Source organism: Chiloscyllium punctatum, chromosome 5 (assembly GCF_047496795.1).
Source record: "Chiloscyllium punctatum isolate Juve2018m chromosome 5, sChiPun1.3, whole genome shotgun sequence".
Taxonomy (NCBI): domain Eukaryota; kingdom Metazoa; phylum Chordata; class Chondrichthyes; order Orectolobiformes; family Hemiscylliidae; genus Chiloscyllium; species Chiloscyllium punctatum.
In genome coordinates this window covers 130,896,020-130,918,022 of record NC_092743.1, presented here as the reverse complement: position 1 = coordinate 130,918,022, position 22,003 = coordinate 130,896,020, and the positions used below count along the sequence as shown (strand labels likewise).

Genomic DNA, 22,003 nt, shown 5'->3' with positions numbered 1-22,003 from the left:
AAAAACGTAATTGCCGATGTATTGTTGTGTCTTGGATGAAAACCGACAGAGGCGTTTGGTGGCAGAAGTAAACTGAAATAGAATTTAGTAGCGAATGTTTTGCCTGGTTAGAGTCAATGTAATGTACATGTATTGTGTTGTACTAATAGAGTAAGACTCAGGGGTTTATAATGAAGCCAACTTTGTACATTGATCTTCTTTTTAAGGGGGTGAGGTGTGATGATGCTGTCACTTTACAAAGTATTTTGTCCTCATTTTTTTTGAAGAGAGGTTGTCAAGGAAACGGTACAGAAGAGTCTGGACTGTAACAGATTAACAGTGGAAGGGGAGTGTCCAGTCTTCCCAGTTCAGGTTTTTTCTAGTTTTGTTTTAGCTGTAGTTTTGACCACCAGAAGTATTCCAAGCTTCTGCAAAGAATTCTTGAGTGACTTTCTCTGAAATCTCTCTAGGGATGTTGTTCCCTCCTACCTGTAAAAATCTGTGTTTGAGTTTACCGTTTTGCCAAGGGGTGTGTTTTTGGGCTCTTATTGTTTTGGAACAGTGAATAAGTAATAGTTACTGTATCGGGTTGGTTAAGTTTTCCGATATTTAAGTTACTCCAAATTCTGCTTTCCTTTGTGTTTTAATTGCAGTGTTTAAATAACTTGTGATTTTCTTAAAGCTGAGTGGTTTGGCCAGTTGCATCACAACTGGAACATCACATCTATCTTTCAAATAAGAATAAGTTAGGGTCTGGGTGACCTTCTTAAAATATTTTGCGGGATGTTTGGACTGGTCCATAACAACGTGAGTGTCTAAGATTGAGAGGCGACCTGACAGAAGCTTACAAAATTATGAGATTCATGGATAGAATAGATAGTCGGAGTCTTTTTCCCAGGATAGATATGTCAAGTACTAGAGGATATAGGTTTAAGGTAAATGAGGGAGAGTTTAAAGGCGATGTGAGAGGCACATTTTTTACACAGGTGGTGGTTCGTGCCTGGACTGTGCTGCCAGAGGATGTAGCAGAAGCCGATACAATCACAATGTTTAAGAGGCATTGTGACAGATACATGAATGATACATAGAGTTGTAGAGTCATAGAGTCATAAAGCATGGAAACATACCTTTCAGTCCAGCCATTCCATGCCAAACATATTCCAAACTAAACTAGTTCCACCTACCTGCGCCTGGCCTCTATCCTCCAAACCTTTCCTATTCATGTACCTATTGAAATGTCTTTTAAATGTTGTAATTATACCCACATCCACCACTTTCTCAGGAAGTTCATTCCAAATGTGAACCGCACTCTGTGTCAAAATTTGACTCTCATGTCTTTAAAATCTCTCTCCTCTCACCTTAAATATGTGCTCCCTAGTCTTGAAACTCCCCCATGGGGATGGTTCTGAATGTGAAGAAAGTATGTCAATTAGAATAGAAAGAGATGAGAGATTCAGAGTATGTAGTAACTCTGAAGAGCTAAATTGCATGTATTTCAATACAAGGAAGAAGAAAAGGCTGATGAACTTAGGGCATGTTTAAGAACATGGGCCTGGGACGTCATAGCTATTTGAGAAACTTGGCTGAGAGATGGACAAGACTGGCAGCTCAATGTTCTGGGTTTTATATGCAATAGGAAGGATAAGAAAGGAGGCAAGAAAGGGGAGAGGTGTGTGGCATTTTTGATTAACGATTACGTTACTGCTGTATCTAAAATTATTACATAAATGAATGTCATGATACATGACAATGAAGTAGATTATTTCAGAGTACAATGGGACTGCGACCAGATGGGCCAGTGGGCTGAGATGTGGCAGATGGTGTTTAATTTAGACAAATGTGAGCTGTGAAATTTTAGTAAGGCAAACTAGGCCACAACTTATATAGGGCTCTGGTAAGTGTTGCTGGACAAAGAGACCAAGGGGGTTCATGTGCGAAGTTCCTCGAACGTGGAGCTGAAGGTAGACAGGATGGTGAAGAAGACATTTGGAACACTTGCCTTCATTGATCAGTGCTTTGAGTATAGGAGTTGGGTTGTCATGTTATGGCTGCACAGAACATTAATGAGGCCACCTTTAGAATATTGTGTTAAATTCTGATCTCCTTGCTACACGAAAGATGCTGTTAAACTTGAAAGAGTTCAGAAAAGATTTACAAAGATGTTGCCAGTTTGGAGGTTTTGAGCTATAGGGAAAGGCTGAATTGGCTGGGTTTTCTTTCCTGGAATGTCGGAAGCTGAGGGGTGACCTTATAAATGCTTATAAAATCATGAGGGACGTTAATAGGCTGATTAGACACGGTCTTTTCACGGTGCGGGAGTCCAAACTGGAGGATATCAGTTTAAGATGAGAAGGGAAAGATTTTAAAGAGATCTGAGGGGTAACTTTTTCATGTGTATGGAATGAGCTGCTAGAGGAGGTGGTGGAGGCTGGTACAATTACAACATTTAAAAGGCATCTGGATGGGTATATGAATAGGAAGGATTTAGAATGATGTGGGCCAATTGCTTGCCAGTGGGACTACACTAATTTAGGATGTCTGGTCATCTGGATGAGTTGGACCAAAGGGTCTGTTTCAGTACTGTATAACACTATGACTCTCTGTATAGGCAGGAAATAGAAGGATATGGACTGTGTAGAGGCAAAAGGTTTTTAGTTTAGAAAGGCGTCATGTGTTGTTCTTGGCTTGGTGGACTGAAGCGCCTCTTCCTTTCTGTACTGCTTTGTTGCTTTCATTCTGCTGTCAGAAAGTTGACGTACAATTAACATCCCTGCCTACCACAATTCCTATTGCTGGTAGCAGCACAAGATTCTGCGTCCATTTCAAATACTGAAACGCAGAGAAAGCTCTTTCTGAAGGTGACGAAGAGGCCAGTCTATGTCAACACTCACTACTGCCATTGAAGTTCAGAGGGCTGACATCTTGGCTCTTGACAGAGAAGTCTTACAGCTCTGCACAAGAACAGAGTGCAAGATTAGGTGAAGATTGGCAGTGAGCACATTACCAATGAAGTGGCATTGATTATGCTGAGATGGTTCATTGAAAAGCCTCTGCTATGATTACTTAGAGTTATAGAGTCATAGAGATGTACAGCACGGAAACAGACCCTTCCGTCCAACCCGTCCATGCCGACCAGATATCCCAACCCAATCTAGTCCCACCTGCCAGTACCCAGCCCATATCCGTCCAAACCCTTTCTATTTTTATTCCCATCCAAATGCCTCTTAAATGTAGCAATTGTACCAGCCTCCACCAATTCATCTGGCAGCTCATTCCATACACGTACCACCTTCTGCATGAAAACGTTGCCCCTTAGGTCTCTTTTATATCTTTCCCCTCTCACCCTAAACCTATGCCCTCTAGTTCTGGACTGCCTGACCCCAGGGAAAAGACTTTGCCTGTTTACCCTATCCATGCCCCTCATAATTTTGTAAACCTCTATAAGGTCACCCCTCAGTCTCTGATGCTCCAGGGAAAACAGACCCAACCTGTTCAGCCTCTCCCTATAGTTCAAACCCTCCAATCCTGGCAACATCCTTGTAAATATTTTCTGAACCCTTTCAAGTTTCACAACATCTTTCCGATAAGAAGGAGACCAGAATTGCATGCAATATTCCAACAGTGGTCTAACCAATGTCCTGTACAGCCACAACATGACCTCCCAACTCCTGTACTCAAATTTCTAATCAATAAAAGAAAGCATACCAAACACTTTCTTCACTGTCCTATCAACCTGTGACTCCACTTTCAAAGAGCTTGTACATTCTGCATACCACTAGCAAAAGCCTCCAAAGATAAACATGCAACAATAATATGAGGGACATGGACAGAGTGAACAGAAAGAAGCTGTTAGTCTTAGTTGAAGGGGCAATAACAAGAGGGCTTAATTTTAAAGTGAAATGTAGAAGGTTTCGATTTGAGGAAAAATGTTTTCACCCAGAGGGTTCTGGGGAGGCCGTGGTCTAGATCGCACTACTTGAAAGGGTAGTTGAGACAGGAAACCTCACATCCTTTAAAAATGATTTTGATGAGCACTTGAAGTATCACAGCATTCAAGGCTACGGGTCTTGTGTGGGTAACTAGGACTAGTTTAGGTAGCGTAGTTTTGGCAGTAGAGACTTGATGGGCTGAAGGGTCTATTCTGTACTGCATGATTCTGTGAATATTATCTTTTATTTGCCTTTTTGAGATGCTAAGTTGAGGTGCTAGGAACACAAAGATTTGAAAGCTTTGTGCAAATCTCTATACCCTGTGGCTCTTTCAGTAGTGAGAATTCTGATTTTCTTCCCCTCAGAGAGTGGAAGTCAGCACTGTGACCCTCATTATAAAACCATTCATTAAGTGCTTTCCAGTGAAGGTTAGGACCCCAGTTGGTTGAGATTAAAAACTTGAGTTGACTTTTTTTGTTATTTATTTGAATTGCACCTCCCCTGTCATGCCACACTGTCTTATAATTGATGTAGTGATGCTCTTCATATTGGCTTGTTTATGAAATGCGAAGTGTTTCAAACCTCTAATGATATTCACCTATTAGAGAGAAGGGAATGGAGGGCCATATTGGCAGATTTAAAGGAGGAAAAAATGGAAGGAGGCTATATACTTGAGATGAATGTGCTGAATGGTCTTTTCCATGCCAGCGATGAATGATTATTCAATTATCTTAACCTGCTGGCTTACACCATTCTGGAAACAGCCAGAATTCAGAGGTTGAAGAATGTTCTTGAAATTTGGACAATTATTCCCAATGGGAGGTACATTTGGCCAAGAAAGGTGGGAGAGTGCTGTCCTTGTGAAAGAGGAACTGCAGGTATAGTTGTTGACATCCACAATCACCTTCCCTCAAAATGAAAAAAAAATCCAGTCACTGATTCATAGAATAGAACCTCCACTGTGGAAACAGGCCATTCGGCCCAATGAGTCCACACTGACCCTCCTAAGAACATTCCACCCAAGCCAATCCTTGCACTCCTGTGAGTAGCACACCTAACCTACACATCCCTGGACATTATGGGATAACTTAGCATGGTTGATGCACCTAACTCGCCTGAGGTGGAATTGAACATGGGTCCGTGGTGCTGTGAGGCAGCAGTGCTAACCACTGAATCACCACGACTGAACCCCATTTCTGTCCTGTTGATAGTTCTCAAGGCCGTGTCTGTATGTACTGGAATAGACAGACTTTGGAAGAAATTGAGTCTTGGTGATCAGGTTATTGGTGAGTGGGTGACAATTGATGTAATTAGTGTTGATGACACCTTCAACGACTTTTACTATAATTGGTTAAGGACACAAAGAACAGTAAGTTTCTTAATTAGATTTGTTATGTTTCTCCTGAATAGGAACTACTAATTATTTATATTTTGGCTGACAACTGGGATATTATCAAAGTCTTTATTGCTGCATTGACTGTTTTTTTTTAATCTCATAGAGTGAACTAAATTAGTTATAGATTATTGCTGGCAACCTCAGTGAGAATAGAATCATCCAATCCAAACTTTTCATAAAGACACTTGCAAATGCCTTGTATTTTGAGTTCACCTGACACATTTTACCAGAATTCAAATTGGACATTTCAAAGATTTTCTGCTCTGATTGACTGTCATATCTCCATTACTATTCCCAACTGGATTTGGTTTGGCGACAGAGCTTTGTTGTAATCCATCAATGGCAGAGCTGCAGAGCTTGCTGAGTTTGATATTTAGCATTTAGGTGGCTCTATATTGTACCTCATTCTAAGTTAATATCTGAAACTGCTCCTGGCATGCGCTCTTACATTCTCTACAGGATGAGGGTTATTCTCCTGGCCTGATGATGAGGTAGGAGCCATAATATTATGACAGCGTATAATTTGGCTATTACCCTGCAGCATCTCAATGATTGGATTTCTAGATCTGCCGTTCATTTGTCCCATATAGTACAGCAGTAATGCTGCAACAAATGATAAAAGATTTATTCACTCTAGTGATGAGATTTTATTTTCATGTAGGACTGTGGGATAATTATGCCGTACCATTGCTATTGTAGACAAGTAGGTTGTTGATTTTAGCCCTTGTATATAATCCAGTGCCTTCAAATTTAAGTGCCTTATTTTGGTATATTTTGTGTTCAAGAAACCCAAACTGTCCTTTACTATAGATAAACATATGTTTCTGAAACTTAGTCAGAAGATACAGAGGAAGATTTTTTTGATGTTAAGGGGGTACTTTTGTCTTTTAGTGAGACTACAATGAAAATGAAAATCAAGAGCTTTGGAAATGCAGATCATGAGATATGAAACATCTTGCTGTTTTGCTATAGCCAAAACTTAACATTTAAAGAAATGGACATTCATCCTTTACACTTATTTTCCTCAAAGATTCTTTAAAGATGCTGCATTTATAACACATTTCATGGCCTCAGTACATTCTGGAGTGGTTTACAGCTAGTGAAGGTTTAAACAAAACTGATCACCACAGTAATATAAATGCAACTGCCAATTTGTAAACACTGTCCCACAAACAACAATGGACTAATGACCGGATAATCTGTTTTAATGACAATGGTTCAGGATAAATAGTGGTCAGGACACCAGGGAAAACTCCTTACATTTTTCAAATTCATCTACTGCTAGTTAACTAGCAGTTAAAAATCATGTACACATGAAAATGCTGAAACTAATTTTACAGAATTTGAATAATTAAGACAGTGAGATTTCTTCCACCTAAATTTTACCCAAAGGTGAGAGTGTGTAATAGAAACATCAGTTTTTACTTAATGCTGCCATTTCATTTAAGCTGTTGACAGGCAAAACTTCATCATGATGCATAAATAAAATGTGGAGAGTAATATTATACTGTAAATGTGTCTAAAAATATCCTTCTGATATCATTATTTTATTACTACATTTTTCTCTTGATGAAAAGGATTTTCATCACAATGGAACATTTTCTTTGTCATGTGAAAACAGGAAAACTCAAATCACCATGACGATTGAAAGTATTAAAGCAAATACTCAAATTTTAAAAAAAACTCAAGGGAAAACATATATTTAACAAATGTTGACTGTATTGATTGTAAACATTATGCTTAGGAAGCAAAACATTGTTTGAATATTCCTGGCATTTTGTGTTTTGTTCAGCACTGGGAAAACATGTTGTTCCGTGAAGAAATACAAAGCCTAAGTTTTCAAATTTTAAACATTAGCGCCTGGTACAGAGCTCTAACGAATAATAAGTGAAATGCTTGTTGCATAAAGATTTATCAGAAAAGGTTTGGGCTGGTAGAGGCCTATACTGTAAATAATAAATTGTGGAATGCAGCCAGGCTTGTAGAAAATAGCTATTTGAGGGATCGTGCATGAACTGAAAGCTGTAATTTTGACAGGTGGCAAGGTGTCATGTCACCAGGCCCTTCTAAAGTCTTATATCTCATACTCGTTGATTAATGGCTCTAATTAAGGAATGAAATCAAGCATGTGAAGACAGGGGATCGCTTAAGGTCCTTGTTTGGTAGTTTTCTCTTCCAGGTGCACAGCTCATCCATCTAAATATCACTGTTCTTTCATTTATTACAGCTGGATGGTACCAAACATGAACTGCAGGGAATTCAGGCTGATCTGTTCATTGCTAAGCAGAAGCTTGATATATTATATTCCGAGATATTACACAATGTGCTCTAATTCAAGTTCTTTTAGAAAAAAAATGCTCTTAGAGCATTATTTTTCGAATAGGTTATTTTCCTTTCCTTAGATTGTATGTGATTTTTTTTTAGTACTGCCCATTTTTATTTGCAGCAATATGTTCTTATTCTTTCACAGCTGGCAATTTCACGTTTGCTGTATTTGAAAATTATATCTGATCTTTGTAGTCCCTGGAAACTCAAAGTTCAGAAATAATTAAAGCAAAGGGAACCAGAAAGCTTTGAAACTCAGTTGAAAAAAAAGAACTTTATGATTTCCACTGTCAGATTCCAAAAGAGAGGAAACATTCTGCGGAGATGGAGTAGAAAGGGATTTCTAAAAGAAAAATCCTATTAAATCAGGTTGAATTAATGATTTCAACATTGTTTGTTTGCTCTGCAAGTGCAGCCACACAAACTGCTTACTAACAAGGCCCAAAGTCAGGCATTACATTGCACAGCTAAATAAGTCCCCAGAGAAGGTAAGCAGCTGCTTTTTGGACAGTGTTATCATGCTTTATTATTGAATCCCCTATTGGTTTTAGGTGTGAGGTAGTCAGAGGGAGCCACCACCTGGAGTCTGTTGTGCACTAAGTGGAATTTTAAGTCATTTACAATCTAACAAAATTCGTGATATTTCAAAGAAATGTCTGATTAACTGAGCTGTATTACTGATGAAGCACAATTTCTATATGGCTCACAGCTCGCATGCATTCATTTAGATTTGTGTGATATCTTTCGTTTTCCTAACTTCAGAAGGAAAACAAGACATGTTCTTAGAATGAGAATTGCAATAAAAGTCTTCAACCTGAATTTGCCTTGTATCAAATGATATTTGGTACTCTAGAAAAAAGATTTTAAATTCATAAAAATTGGACTCGCCCAACTGCATTCACATATTATCACTAGTTGTTTTTGCATCTGAAAAAAAAATGGATTTCTGATGAGTTCTTGCATGACCATATGTGGTATTAGTCAGTGTGAGGTATTGCTAGCAAGCTCATTGCTTTCAAAAATCAAAGTTAAATGGTTCATCTATCATCAGAATTTGTGTCTGGGAGACTTGTCTGAACATCAGTATGATTTATGGTTTGAATTGGAGGAGTCAACCATGCATGTTTCTTAGTTTATCGTTTTATGCTGTCTTCAATTAAATGTCTATAAACACGGTGATGGCTTTACGACATTGTCCATCAATAAAGACCATCCGGTTTTTGCATGAGAATATGTAATTTTCAGGAAAATAATGCCCTTCTGACTTCTGATAAAATAGATTCTACATATGGTTTGTATTATACACAGACTTAAAAGCTGGCCTCATCATACTTTGATTTCAGTCTTGTAGCATAATTAGGTCAGTAGCCAGCTTAATAATTTTATTTATATTTGATGTGCCATGTCTTTTTCCTGTATCTAAGAATATTTCTGTAATGTATTTTAACCTATTAGTCTCAGGATCTTTGATTTACATATATGTTGGTATATATGTATAAAGTAAAATAAAATTTAGACTGAAAGGTTATGTTGATACGTCTGAATTTTCCCAACAGTTTTAACTTTTTTAAATTAATATGTATGATGTGTAATTCTGAATACTTTACAACAGAAAATAATTACTAACAAAGAAAAGGAAAATTCTAAAACTGCAGGCTTTTGTTTTCTTTGGACAAAGTGAATAATATTATCAACATTCTGTATGTTTATAATGCTTTGGTATTCATGATTAGCAGCATGTGATAGCAGATCACTGCACAGTTGTGCCTTAGTTTGCCTATTAACAACCCTCAGCCTTGGTGTCTGAGATACACATTCAATAAATATTTCTAAAACGTTCAATGTACGTAAGATCCATTTTTGTTATTTTAATTTTTATATCCTTAATCAGCTTGATTTGAATTGCAGTACAGCATTATTTTACAAAGGAATTGACAAATTAAAATATGGTTACTCCACTCATGTATGATAATGTGCTCAAGGCGTGGGGAGGGCAGGAAATATGAATATGTACTTAAGAGTGGGAGAGGGGAGAAGTTGTGGCACTGTTACTGGAAAATATAACCCATAGCTGGTGAAATATTTCCATTTCCTATTCTCTCCCTCTTGATATTAATAGATTTTAATTAAGCCCAATTTAATGTACTAAGATGAAATCAATCCTGTGTAAGGCTAACCTTTATAGCTTTTAAGCATTAACATATTTCTTTTGGCATGAGGGTTTATGCTCAGTGGAGTTTTTGCCTGACTTCTGCTGTAGTTATAATGGTGGAATAAGGAAGTACCAAGGAAATTTCCTCCCATTGTCTCAGTAAATTCTAAAGGAAGGATCTTGGAATTAATTATTCTTATAGAAGAAACTTTCCAAGTTTGTTTTCCTATTTTCACCCCTCTTTACCTTGGCAGTCCAAACAAGTTGGCATCTGTACCACAGTAATGAAAAATCAAATGTAATTTTCTGTGGTCATGTCCAGCATGACTTCTCTATAACATTTAATATCATTGACAACATTCCATTTTTCCCATCCATTTGTACTAACAGACTGCTTGTCCAATACCTCACCTTTGATCAGCGACTATTGTCTTCATTTAGGCATTGGGAAAACCATCTATATTGATCCCTACCACAAACTCCATATCACTTTGATCAATTTTATTCCTTCTCTAACCACAATCTCAGCTTGAACCAGGCTGTTTACACTCTTGGATTCGATTTACCAGTGAACTTTGTTTTCAACTTGATAGTTTTTGTTTTATAAAAACTGTCTAATTTCATACATTTCCCTAACATTGTCTTCCTCTGCCACTGCCTCAACTCATCTGCTAATGAAATGATCATTCAAGACTTTGTCACCTTGAGACAAGTCTGTTTGAATGTTTTTTGGCCAGTCTTCTATCTGCCATATTCTATAGACCTCACCCTCATCCAAAATGTTGTTGCTCGTTTCCATTCTGGCACTGTCTTGTTCTTTCAGTTCTCCATTGATATGCTTCTTAAAGGCCTCAATTTGCTCATTGTTAGTCCCACTACAATGCCATCCAATTTTACAAGGATGTTTGCTGACCATGCTGCCTCTTGGAAAGTCGTAACATTTCTGATCTTAAAATCACCAAAAAACTACTTTAGCACCGGCCATATCAGTGCCTGTAGATTACTCACAAATTTTAACAACTGTAGAAAGCACCAAATTATTGTGGAGTTAGACCAACAGCTACGGTAATTCAACTAGTATTTTAAGAGACCTATAAATTATTGATGTTGCCTTCAAATAGGTGGGTGTTCCTTATTTTAATTTAAAGTGTATTTAGCTGTAAAAAGCTAATGAATTGTCAGCTGAGGCACGGGGCTCCAAAATGGCATTGTGTATTGATTAACCTAACAATCTGTCTGCATCATTTTAGTGGTGTTTCACTGTGAATGCTCATCTGTCACCAATATTGTGACTGACTATCTCATAAATGCACATGTGTGTTTTTGTGTGTGTGCCTGTGTGTGTTTATGTGCCTGTGTGTGTGTCAGCCTGTGTGTCAGTGTCAGCTTGTGGACCCATAACTTTTTCGGTTATTAGGAACCTAATTTTCCCTGAGGCATCAGATACAAAATCTTTCAAGAGTCGATATAGATAAAGAATATTATGACTCCAAACTTCCTGTAATTCTGAGATACTATAGGTTTTACACAGCAATTTGAGAAAGAGAGATTTTTGATTATTTTAAGATGACTGGCAGAAACATATAACTTTGTGTTAACCCTTAAAGAGATGCTGAGAGACTGTTTATAATGGGGGATTAATGATGTTACCATGCAAAAGCACCGACTAGCCCAGCTGGACATTAAACGGGCACTACAACTGGCTTCATTTTTGGAAAATGTTGCCAATGGAACATATGATTGTAGGGTATTCTGATGGAAGTGGACACCATCACTAGTTCGACTGAGCTTGGGGCACACCACAAGTGAAGGTAATTGCATAGCATCACTCAGGACTTATGCTGAATAGAAAGACTCTAGGTCAGCCTACAGCAAAACTCCAAAACAAAGCCAAGTCTTTAATGGTTAAAATTTTCTTCAGGATCCAGACTGACAAGCCATTGTAGTTGCTGTTGGTATGTGGACCCGAGATAGCAAAAGAGTCCCACTGGATCTGAAGTGAGTAAGAGAGCTCATAGCCCAGTATCTAGGGGAGTGCACACCCTGGAAATTCCATCTACATCTGGTATGGAATAGCTAAATTGCTTTATAGCATCCAAATCAGAACCAATTAAAATAAATGTCTAGTTGAATGGTCATCCAGTTCTAATGGTGGTCGATACCAGCGCAACTGTTTCAGTGATTGCAGAAACAGTCTTTAACAAAATTCACTGTGGACTCCAACTCTTAAGTTTACGCAACACCTCGGCTAGACTGAGAACCAATATGGGGGAGACTAAGGGCATAACTTCTGTTCTGGTTTCTTATGAGAAGCAGCTGGTTCAGTTGCAATCGATCATAGTAAAAGGCCTGGGCTCAAGCTTTATGAGGCAAAATTGGTTGAAAAAAATTCAGCTAGATTGGATCAACATTTTTCAATTGGATAATGGTTGCCTAAGTGAAGTCCTAATTACCTAGGGTTTATTAAAGGAGCCAAGGCTACCTTGTATGTTGACCAGGAGGTAGTTCCTGTTTCCACAAGGCCTGTCCAATTCCACTTGTCTTCCAGACAAAAACAGAGGCAGAAATCAGAAGGCTGGAAAGCAAAGGAATCATCAAATCAGTCCAATATGCAGAATGGGCAGCACTGGTTTTACCAATTATGAAGCTCGATGGGTTTGTTCACCTTTTTGGGGAGTATAAACAAATGGTATTCCACTTTTCACAGCTGGATAAATAATGAATCCCTCGCATAGAAGATTTATACGCAAAGCTGACAGGGGTCTGTCCTTGTCATGAAGCTGGACATGAGCCAGGTGTACTTGCAATTGCAGTTAGATGAAAATTCCCAGAAGTGTGCTGCAATTAATACCTATAAGGGCCTGTACCAATACAAGGGACTGCTTGTTGGGGTATTGTCAGTCTGTGCAATTTTTCGGCAGATGGTGGAGAACATTTTACAAGGTCTACCCCAGGTTGCTATTTAGTTAGATGCTAATAACTGGGAAGACCAATATGGACCACTTAGAAAACTTGGACATAGTCTTAAAGCATTTCTCCCAGGTGGGTGTAGGCCTTAGGTGGGCAAATTCTGTGTGTTCCAGGCCTTGAATGTGACCTACTTTGGCCACAGAGTCGACAAGACTGGCCATTAGAGTATAACGTGAAGATGAACAAAGGTGCCTCAGCTCCCATATAAGTATCAGCACTTACGTCTTTCTTTGGACTGGGGAACTATGGACAGTTCGTATATAATCTGGTCTTCACCTTGGCACCTTTGCATCAACTCTTAAAAAAGGGTCAGCCTTGGTCACATAACCAAGCTATTAGCTTCTAAGGTTGTGAAGAAATATTCTGTCAGATGTTGGCAAACTATGGTCCCAACCGAGATCTGAATTGACATGCAATGCCTTCCCACGCAGAATGAACTCATAGGTAGCTCTGAATGGAGAGGAATACCCAATAGCGTATGCACCCAGGACTTTGGCTGATACAGAGCATAAATACGCCCATATAGAGAAGGAAGATTTCCAGTCATACTTAACGGAAATTCCACCAATACCTTTACGGACATAATAATAATGGACCACAAATACCTGTATAATTACAAGTTGAAACGCAGTCTGGAAGGCCAAGTAGCAAATATGGATGCATTTAGCCTCCCACTGGCAGATGCACAACCGGTGGTACTACCACAGGAAGAATCCATAATGGTTCTATATTTTCGGACACACTTCTAAGACAATATCAAATATTGGACACAGAAAGATGCACTCTTGGGAAACCAAAGGGCTGTCACAACCAAAACTGAAACCTTTTTGGATCTGGAGAAACAAGATCACAGTAGAGGATGGGGAGCAAGAGTGATTGTCCCAAGCAAAAGGCTGAACTCCAACAGGGTCATCCAGAGGTTTCCAAACTGAAGATGTTGGTATGAATTTATGTGTGGTGGGCAGAATTGGATGCAGACATAGCTGCGTTGGTGGGGAAGTATCCGCAATACCAACAAGGACAAAAATTACCTCCAGCAATTCTACCACATTCATGGAAATGGCTGGGTAAACCTTGGACTTGGTTACACGCGACTATGCAGGTCCTTTCATGCAATTAATATAATTAGTCAGTGTGGATGTACACTTGAAGTGGCCGGATATGCGTAGAGTTCATTTGTCAAACACGGGAACAACAACAGAAAAATTGTGTGTATCTTTTGCAATGCAAGGACTCCTGGAAGAGTTGGTCACAAATGAAAGGCCTCATTTACCAGCAGGCAATTTGAGAATTTCTGAAAGTCAAAAGGCATTTGGCATATAAGGATAGCTGCACCACATCTGTCATCCAATGGTCTGGCAAAAGGAGCAGTACAAACTCCACACCGGGTTAAATCTTCTCAGACCTGGGGAGGGCGGTTAGGGTGAAATTGCACCAAAAACACCAAAGACAAACACTACTAAACGAGAGAGACAGTTTACTTCGGGAAACAAAGTTTGATGTAGTAACCATGGGAATGGCCCTGCATGGGTAAGAGGCACAGTTGGCGCTAGGTCAGGTCCAGTGACGTATAAAGTTCAAGTAGGTGCAATGGTCCTGAACGAGCACATGGACCATATGAAAGCTGCAAACTCGCAAATGGGGCAGGAGCAAAAGATTCCCAGCTCCTCAACTGCCTTTCCAACTGTTCCAAAACCCATGTGTTCTTCCTTTCCATCAATCATTGAAGATATCTCGGAATCTGACATGGATACGACAGATGTCTCTGCCTTAAGCCTTTGCCACCTGAGGAGGAGAATGAATTTCTTCCAAGATGCTTGGGGCACAAGAGGTGAACTATTGTGTTTTAGATATATCATGGCCAGAGTTGGAGGAACCTGTTGCTAAAATGCCCCAGGAGGAGCTCCAAACAAAAGAAACAGTCTGTGTCCGCAGATTCAGGGAGAGGAGTGTAGCAATTGTAATGAGGTCAGTGAGGTGAACATCATAAAAAATTAGTTCACTGATTGGAGCTGTTAATCTGGTCCAATCAGGGAGCCCAGGCTGACAGATATAAACAGAAGTGCCTGCCCTTTGATGTGAAGGGCAGTGCTTGTCACTGGCCACTCGGGTGTTTTCCTATCTTTCTGGTGGTGGAAATTGAATAAAGATTCATGCACCTTGTGTCTCTCACTGTGTCTCACACTGCGCACACACACACCATGGGTGCTGTGGGGAAAAAATAAGCACTACCGCAGTTAGGCGGTAGTGTGGAAAAAGAATTTTAAAAACTAGAAGTGTTTCCCCCTCCAACTCTATTTTGATTTAGTCCAAAAAAAAATAAACAGAGCATTAAAAGAAAAAATAGGAAAAAAAAGATAAACAGGAGTTTTCATTGCCCAAAAAAGAAGAAAAAAAAACAGGAGATTTCACATAGCATAGAAAAAAAAGAAAAAAGAAAAAAAAATAAACAAATGCCAGAGATTCTGTTTACTCTGAGGACTGATTCTGAAGAAGCTGGATCAGTGTTAAGGACTCTCCTCGTGACTTAGTGACAGCATATCGGCCTCTGTGGAGCTTTTTTCAGATAGATAGAAAAGTAACGTGTGATGAGGTCAAAAAAAGGCCACAAAAAAAAGTAGGTTAATCCAGTGGGCAAGGGTATAGCAAGAGTAATGTAGTGTGGGAAAATGTAGAATTTTCCATTTTGGCAGGAAGACTAAAAGAAACATATTATATAAAAAGTGAAAAATTGCAGAACTTTGTGATGCTGAGGGATTTAGATGACCTCATCCTTGAACCGCAAAAGGTTAGTCTGCAGTTACAGCAAGTAATGACGAAAGCTAATAGAAAATTATCATTTATCATGAGGGGAATTGAAAACAAAAGTTGGTTGTGCTTCAGTTATTCAGAGTACTGGAGTATCTGGAGTACTGTGAACAGGATTGGTCTCCTCATTCGAAGAAGGATATAATGTGATCAGGTAGTTCGGAGAAATATACTGGACTAATACCAGGCATGGAGAGATTGACGAATGGGGAATGTTTGGTCAGGTTAAGCTTGAATCTGCTAAAGTTTAGAAGAGTAAGCAGTGACTTGTGGTCATGGTTGAACATCAGATCCAGAAGATCCTGACAGGGTAGATAGGATGTTCCTCTTCTGGCGAAGAATCTAGAACTGGATGGCTTTGTTTAAAAACACGTTTTACCCATTTAAAACAAAAGAGGGGAAGAGGATTTCTTTCTTTTGAGCGTCATGAGTCTTTAGACCCTCTTCTTAAAAAGATAGTGGAAGCATCACAATTTTAAGGCAGAATGTTTCTCAAGGGGATAAAAGCAAAGGGATTAAAGCTTATTGGGGTTGGTGGCAATGCGGATTTGAGGTTTCAGTCAGATCAACCATGAATTTATTGATTTGTGGAACAGGCTCAAAGGGCTGAATGGCCTGTCATATTTCTAATTTAATTCATGTGCAATTTATAATGATCCTAGTTATAGCTCCATTTCAAACCGGCTATGTCAGTTTTCCAGTGGAGATTTTTTTCTGTTTTTGCTTTGTGAAAGGTGATGCACAAATGAAAAGCAGTCTGGAGCAGAGATGCACAGTACCCAACTGCTCAAACCCCGTAATGTTATATGCAGCACAGGGGCTCCTGCATGCAGTTTATTTCAAAAGGAACCTGTCATTGAATAATTGCAGATGTAGCCCTTAATTGCCATTGACACCATTTTGTCTGTGTTTGTTAAAATCACTCCTGCCCTCCATACAGTATATTCATGCTGGAGCATTATTCCATATGGCTACTTTTTAACATAATCACTCACAAGATGTTAGTATTGATTTTTATTGCTCATCCCTTGTTGCCCTCAAAAAGGTGGCGATGAGCTGCCTTATTGAACTGCTGCAATCCATTTGATGTGAGACATACCCACAATGCTGTGGGGAGGGTGTTCCAGGCTTTTGACCCAGCGACAGTGAAGGATCAGCAATATATTTCCAAGTCTGGATGCTGAGTGCCTTGGACTTGGAGGAGATGTGCTTCTATGGTATTCCTGTGTTGGAGCTGCATTCATCTGGGCAAGCTGGGATTTATTCCGTTACAATCTTGACTTGTACTCGGTCGATTGCACATAGACTTTGAGGAATCAAAAGGTGAGTTCCTTGCTGCAAGATTCCTAGTCTATGTGCTGTTTTTGTAGCTACAGCACTTGTGATGAATTCAGTTCAGTTTCTTGTCAATGATTACTCCTAAAATGTTGACAGTGGGAAATTCAATGCCAAGGGACGATGGTTAAATTCTGTCTTGTTAAAGATGGTCATTACTTGGCACTTGTATGATGTGAATGTTACTTACCACTTGTCAGCTCAAACCTGGATATTGTCCAGGTCTTACTGCAAATGGGCAAGGACTGCTTCAGTATCTTAGGAGTCATAAGTGTCACAAAACCCAGTCTAATATATCAAGCAAAATACCAGTGTTATTTCATTAGCTTTAATTCTAATGAAGCAGGTCGGATTTTACTAAATGGGTGAATTCTCCAAGGTGTAAAGAGTATATTTGTGTAGTCATAATATGACTTTCCTGTTAACTCCCTTTGTCAATGAAGAGAATTAAAGCAAAGGATATCACATTGTACGTGTTGTAACACACATTTTTGAGGGTGTAATATGTTTACATTTACAAGCTTCTCTAGTCACCTAAGAGTAATTTAAGACAAAAATAGAAATTGCTGGTAAAGCTCAGAAGGGTCAATTGACCATATTACAGTATTCTCACTGAGCAAATTGCTGGAAAAACTCAGCAGATCTGGCAGCATCCATGGAGAGAAGTTTAGAGTTAGCGTTTCAGGTCAAATGACCCTTCTGAGCTTTTTCAGCAATATCTCATTGTTTGCTCAATGAGAATACTGTAATCTGATTGGCTACTAAGCCCGCTGGATGTTCATTACTGGAGGTTCACTTGACATAGTACCAGATTCAAACTGTCTGGAAAGGAGAAATCTGCACCTTAGAGATTGCTAGCTCTTTGTGGACATATTTTTTTCCAGGAACCTGTAGAATGTACGTCTTTCCAGTTCTCACCTTCTCAAAGAGTGAATAGCTGAGGAATTGCTTCTCCAGTTATATGCTGGTTCACTCCAATGCTTGAAACATTAAAGGAAAACAGCATGTGATTGGAGATGCAGTGAGGTGTTAAGAAAGATCAATGGTGGCAAGAAGATTATTGTCAGAAGAACTAGAGCCACATTTGGCTGGGAATGTGTCTTTTGCTAGGGATCGTGTCTATTGGCTGGGCTATGAGCTGACATTTTGCCAGGGGCCATGCCTTTTTTCATGGCAGTGGGCTGTGCCTTTCTCTGGAGGCTATTTCTTCACAGCATGGCTGTTGGCTGGATGCTTGTCTTTTTCCAGGAGCAAGGTCATCTGCTGGATCTGAGAATGGGGGTGTGGAATTTCTGCTGGCAGCATGTGAAAGAGGCTATCAAAAGAGAGAGACTGTTTTATACCTTTCAATGAAAAATACTTAGCTAACTGGGACCTAGGAAAACTTGAAATCACTAAGGTAATGAGTTCCTTGCAAATGAACATAGAATCTCTAGTTTATGGCTGCCTAGGTCAGGAATTACTATACAGGGAAAAACAAAATGTAAAGGTTACGAATGTAATGAATTTCTGTGCAAATCATTAAGTTTAAAGTTGAGTTTGCAGTTAAAAGCACTGAGTTATTTATATGTGACATAATACATTAGCTGTGACATCTTCAGTCTGTGGAAGCTGTGTTAAGGTGATGGCTTTTTGGTGTAGAATATCTGTGACAACTGTTTGAGGAAGAAATTGTTTCACTTATACCGATATTTTGTGCAAAGTATTGTCAAATGGTTAGCACTGCTGCCTCACAGCGCCAGAGACCTGGGTTCAATTCCCACCTCAGGGAACTGTCTGTGTGGAGTTTGCACATTCTCCCTGTATCTGCGTGGGTTTCCTTCGGGTGCTCTGGTTTCCTCCCACAGTCCAAAAATGTGCAGGTTGGGTGAATTGGCCATGTTAAATTGCCCGTAGTGTTAGGTGTAGGGGAATTGGTGGGGGTGGGTGTGCGTCGGTGTGGACTTGTTGGGCTGAAGGGCCTGCTTCCACACTGTAAGTAATCTAATCTAACTATAAGTTTAGGAAATCAATATTATGATGTGGCTTTAAGTTTAATGAGACTTGTTACATATTGTGGATGTTGATGAATTCTTCTAATTCTATGGATGTGAGAGACCAAAAACCTCACAGATAATATTGCTATGTTCCTGCATCACTTATTAAATAAGTTAGTGACAATGAAAAAAGAGAGCCTGAAAATCAGAAAGTAACTCTGAAGAAAATCTCAAGAAGAGCCCTTGGGAAAGAAAAAATATTTTGTGATTTGATGGAGTGCCTGTCAAGTGGACTGCTTTGTCTTGTATAGCATTAAGCTTGTAAAATGTTATCATCTAAGTGAGGAGTATTCAATCATATTCCTGAAGTGTATTTTGTAGATAGTGGTGTGGCTTTGGGAAGTCAAGAGATAAGTGTTTGCTGTAAAAACCAGAAGTGTTTGCTTCTGGACTGCGCTCATAGCCATGGTGTTCACTAAAGTTTTTTGTCTTTAGTGACCATTATGCTACAGTACATAGAAGAAGGGGTTCAGCAATGGTAGTGCTTTTACATGTGAAAAAAAGGTGATTTAATGATTCAAATGCTCTCTGTCACTCAACAGCCCAAGTTTGAATGTTGTCCAGATCTTGCAGCATTTGGTGGCAGGTTGCTGGATTAAGTGATGAGTTGCAAATGAACTGAATGCCTTTAATTGTCAGTGAACATCTTCACTTTTGACTGTATGATGGAAGAAGCTTATTGAATCATCAATTGAAGATATTTTGCCTGAGTAACGTCTGCTGCAGTGTCTTAGAGCTGAGATATAGTCACTCAATATGTTGTCATTGTAATTTATGAAATTTTTGATGATCAATTCTACTCATATCTGTTCTTTTAATTTGTTCAAAATGAATTCAAATCTTAATTTTGCCATGCTGTTGTTTTAGTCCAGTTTGTTGTTGATTAAAATATTATGCTTATCTGTGATTTAATTACAATTTATTGTTACAATGAAACACAACTTCATTATGTCTTTTTCATACAATCATTATGCATTAAGGTGTATGTTTCTAATTAAAGGTTCAAAAGAAGAAAGGCACCATTATTGACCTAAAAGATCAAATAAAACAACTTCAACAACAGTATAATGAAACAGTGGAAGAAAATGGACGCTTACGAGCACGACTTGAAGCTTGGATGATCACTGCACAAAGTGAACAAGATATCCTTTCAAATGAGGTGACTTCTTGAATTTTCATTGAATATTCAGACAAATGTATCTGAAATGTATGCATTTTTGAAATTAGCAGGATATGGAGAGAATAGTTAAGAGAGCATACAGGATCTTGGGCTACGTCATGTGCTGTAAGGCAACAGCCATCAGGATCTTCTGGCCGAAAAGAAAATGGATAGACTGGGATTGTTTGTTTTTGGAGCAGACGAGACTGAGGGAAGACTTGAATCAGATGTATACAAGTATGAGAGGCATAGACAGAGTAGACAAGAAAGAGCTTTTCCCGCTGGTAGGAGAATCAATGACCGGGGGCCTAGCTTTAACGTAATAGGCAGAATGTTTAGAACAGATGTGAAGAAATTAATTTTCACCTAGAGGATGATAGCAATCTTGAATTTACTACCTGTAAGGGTGGTAAAGGCAGAAATACTAATAAGAAGTACTGGTACTTATGATGTCAAGGTATAGAAGACTATGGGCCAAGTGTTGGAAAATGGGATTAGAATAGTTAGGTGCTTGTTATTTACTGGAGTAAAGGTTACGATTGTAATGAATGTGTGCAAATAATTAAATTTGAAGCTGAGTTAAAAGCACTGATATGTGATGCAACATGTTAGCTGTGACATCTTCAGAAGGGAGGAGGATCCCTATTATGCAATTCTTATTCATTGTTGGACAAAGACATTTTGTTGTACAAGATTGCATAAACCAAACCCTCCTTCAGGCCCATCTTATGACACAGCTAGAAGACATAGAAATACAGAATACAAAAGAACGAGAATTATGCTGAACCAATGTAAAGGCTGCAGCGAGAAAAATTGTGTTCATGTCAGCTCACCAGACATAAGGAGTGATGTGAGATCTTTTAGAAGGTGCACAATAGTTCAAGGGATGAATGAATTCAGCTACACAGATAGGTTGGAGATGTTAAGGTTGTTCTCCATGGAGTAAAGGAGATCTGATAGAAATATGCAAGATTATAACAGATTTAGAAAACAGAGAAAGGTTGTTCCCATTGTCTGATAGTTCATGGATTAAGAGACAAAGATTTGAGATTTTCAGTGAGAGATGTGTGGAAGAACTTTTTTTATGTAGTACTACATGATAATGAATTTAAAGTCACTGACTTTCAGTGTTTTGGAAATAGGTATGATCAATATTTTCAGAAAGAAATTGAACAGATTCTGAGGAAATACACTTGCAGTGCAGTGGGATTAGGGTGTGGGAACGGGCCTGACTAGAATGCTTCTCAATGAGCCTGCTCCGTGGACCAAATTGCTTGCTTCTGTGCTGTTCTGATTCTGAAAACATTTTTATCTTCACCTACAGGTCTTTTGCAAGGAAGATATAATCCACAAACTAAGAATGAAGCAGTTAGCTCAAGATGAAAAATGTAAAATAGTGGAGGAACAGGCAAGTTTTTAAAGTTTTGTTTGATGCCAATACATTTCATGCAAAAAAAACCACGAGTTATTTTATTCTTAAGATTCATATCTAATTCCAGTAGACTTTTATTAAGATTGAAAAGTCTTCTATTTCATAGATTTAAAATTTTGTAGATATTCCAAACAAATGTCAGCTTGAGGTTTTGGGTAGTATCAATTTGTACTTTAATATTTTCCCTCAACCAGAATCTTACATTTATTCCAAATATCAATGGAGTAAAGCTTTATAGCAACTTTATACTTTTTGACACTAACTCCAAGCTGTCACCTTATGGTTTGTCATTCTCTTAAACTATCAGATACCTCCCGTAATGTGATGATTCAGTTATTTTCTCCAAAATCTTCATCAGGATTCTCGATTGGAAAAGCAGATAGAGAAGTCAGATTTCAATAAATCACACAAAGGAGCTAGCAAACAGAAATCCAGATTAGAGACAGGGAATTTTCAAATTTGTTATGGACTGAATACAAAAG

General features: G+C 38.8%; 1 protein-coding gene across 18 annotated transcripts in view; it reads left to right on the top strand.

Moving 5' to 3' along the window:
• LOC140477439 (uncharacterized) overlaps positions 1-22,003 on the top strand; it is a 520,360-nt gene that overhangs the window by 178,479 nt on the left and 319,878 nt on the right. For all 18 annotated transcript variants that reach the window (XR_011960730.1, XR_011960729.1, XR_011960728.1 and 15 more), the window contains 2 exons: positions 19,931-20,089; positions 21,414-21,497. Coding sequence is in view for 14 of the 18 variants with exons in the window: in XM_072571355.1 (XP_072427456.1) it covers positions 19,931-20,089; positions 21,414-21,497 (243 nt within the window). In the remaining 4 variants the exon portion in view is untranslated. The remainder of the gene's footprint in view (positions 1-19,930; positions 20,090-21,413; positions 21,498-22,003) is intronic.